This window comes from Bactrocera neohumeralis, unplaced genomic scaffold (assembly GCF_024586455.1).
Source record: "Bactrocera neohumeralis isolate Rockhampton unplaced genomic scaffold, APGP_CSIRO_Bneo_wtdbg2-racon-allhic-juicebox.fasta_v2 ctg2051, whole genome shotgun sequence".
NCBI lineage: Eukaryota > Metazoa > Arthropoda > Insecta > Diptera > Tephritidae > Bactrocera > Bactrocera neohumeralis.
In genome coordinates, this window is record NW_026089950.1 from 60106 (window position 1) to 62179 (window position 2074).

The window sequence follows — 2074 nt, forward strand, 5'->3', positions numbered from 1 at the left end:
TCTCGCGGCGGCCGCGGAGGATCCTCTATTACTTTGATGACGGAACGATTGAAGAGTACGTCGTGCAGACGACAAAGCGCGTTCTTCAGCCGGGCAGCGCGCCGCTCACTGCCGCCGTTTCTATCGGGTCGCTGCAGGACCTTTCAGAAGGCACCGCGGAGAGAAATGCAGACGTCCTCGTCGAGAAACGAACGTCGGGGCGGCAGCAACAGCAGTCACAGCACAATTTCACAAACAACGCGCCGGAGGCCGCCGCAAAGGCGATGGAGAAGGAGCGAGGACTGAACGGTGGCGGTGAAGACAACCGCCACGCGGCCAACGGTGGGAAGAAGGAAAAGGAAAAAGAGGAAGAAGAAATGACACGAACTGGCGAGAGTGCTAACGTGTTGGTTACAGTCGAAGAAGATGGGGGAGAAGAAGAGGAAGAAGAGGAGGAAGGGGGAGGACTCCGTTGATGTTTTATGAACAGCAGCAGCGCAAGGACAAAGACGCGAGCGGCAAGCGGAAGGATGGACAGACATCGCCGCCGCTGCCACACTCGAGACACGCCTGGGCCTCTCCACCCGCGACGACACTCTCTCTGGAATCGCACGCAGGCCGTGGAAAAGGAGCAACCGGCCGCCGCCGCAGCAGCAGGAGGAGGGGGAGGAGGAGGAGGAGGAGGAGAAAGACGCCAGCACCACTTCCACGCTAAAAAGAAGTGGACGAACAGCCGCGTGCAAGACAAGGACGCGATGGAGGCAGCTGAAGCCGCACTGGTGGAAAGGACATCCTCAACGAACCCAACGGCAAATACGACGTCGGCAGCTGCAGCGATTGGGGGCCTCGCACTCGCGCCACCGGCGAAGATTTGCTGTTGTGAGTTGTGTCGTCCAGAGAAATGCAAAGACATCAACAACAGCACGAACCCAAGAATTGGTAGTCCGGGCCCGGTGACGCTCTTTGCCTTTGGCATGACCACGTGCTTGTACAACGTCCACATCGCACAGATTTGCCCAATGAACATGACCACGATGGGACTTATCGTCTTCTATGGCGGCCTCGCACAGTTCGTGGGCGGCTGGTTTGAGCTCATTAACATGAACGCCTTTTTCTGCACTTTGGACGTCACGTACGGTGCCTTCTGGATGGCGACGGCGATCACGAATTTGGTGCCGGAGAATACTTTTGTCACGACGAGCGATGTCTCGAACAACTACATGGGCGGCTTTTTCATGCTGTGGTTCTTCTTTTCCTCGACCATGTTCGTTTCCTCGCTCAAGATCGGCACGTTCATGCAGATGCTGTTGAACTTCTCCGTCGCGTTGAACTTTTTGTTGAACCTGCTTGGGCAGTTCACGAAGAGCAACACGCTGCAGAAGGTGGCTGGTTTTGAAGGCATCGTCGAGGGCTGTCTCGCCGTCTATATGGGGATGGCCTTCACCCTGCGGGAGGCCTACGGGCACAGCGTGTTGCCAATTCTTTTCCAAAAAAGACTTCAAGTACACGGAGTGGTGAGAGGAGGGGGGAAAAGGAACGCGTGTATACATTTAACAGTAGAAGAGAAAACGAAACGAGAAACACTTTAACAACAAAAAAAAAACAAAAACAAAAAAATGGGCGTAACCAACGCCGAAACGCTCGCTTCAATCGATTTTGTGTCTTCCTCTTCTTTCTCTCTTTCTTTTTTTTTTTTTCTTTCTCTTTGAAAGGAGTTTCTATTTTTTTTTTTGTGTGTGTGTCTTTCTTTTTACTTTTTTGCTTTCTTTTCCGGAAGACACATGTACTTTATCGCGTCCACAATATTTCTTATTCACTTCTCCTTCCTCCCTTGCTGCTTTTTGCTCCTTCTTCTTCTTCTTTTTTTTGTCTTTCTTGTCAATAAACGACACCTGTGTTTTTTCTCTTTTTTTCCCTTTTGTATTTCCTCTTTCTCTCAACGCAACCGCTGATATGTTTGTACACAGAGAAAGTGAACATGAGAAAGAGTACGAAAACAAAAAAGAGAAAAGAAAACGCAAATAAACTGTGAGGAGAAAAAAAAAGAGAGAGTGTGTGTTTTTTCTTTTTTTTTCTTTTTCTCTCTCTTTTTTTC

At 50.3% G+C, this 2074-nt stretch overlaps 1 protein-coding gene across 1 annotated transcript; it reads left to right on the forward strand.

Annotated features, from left to right (window-relative positions):
* Positions 1 to 509: 509 nt before the first annotated feature.
* Positions 510 to 1493, forward strand: LOC126766670 (succinate-acetate/proton symporter SatP-like; the record flags this gene model as incomplete). The annotated part of the gene is made up of 1 exon (XM_050484412.1): positions 510 to 1493. A coding segment is annotated over exon 1 (984 nt), but the record flags the coding sequence as incomplete, so codon positions are not given.
* Positions 1494 to 2074: the final 581 nt, after the last annotated feature.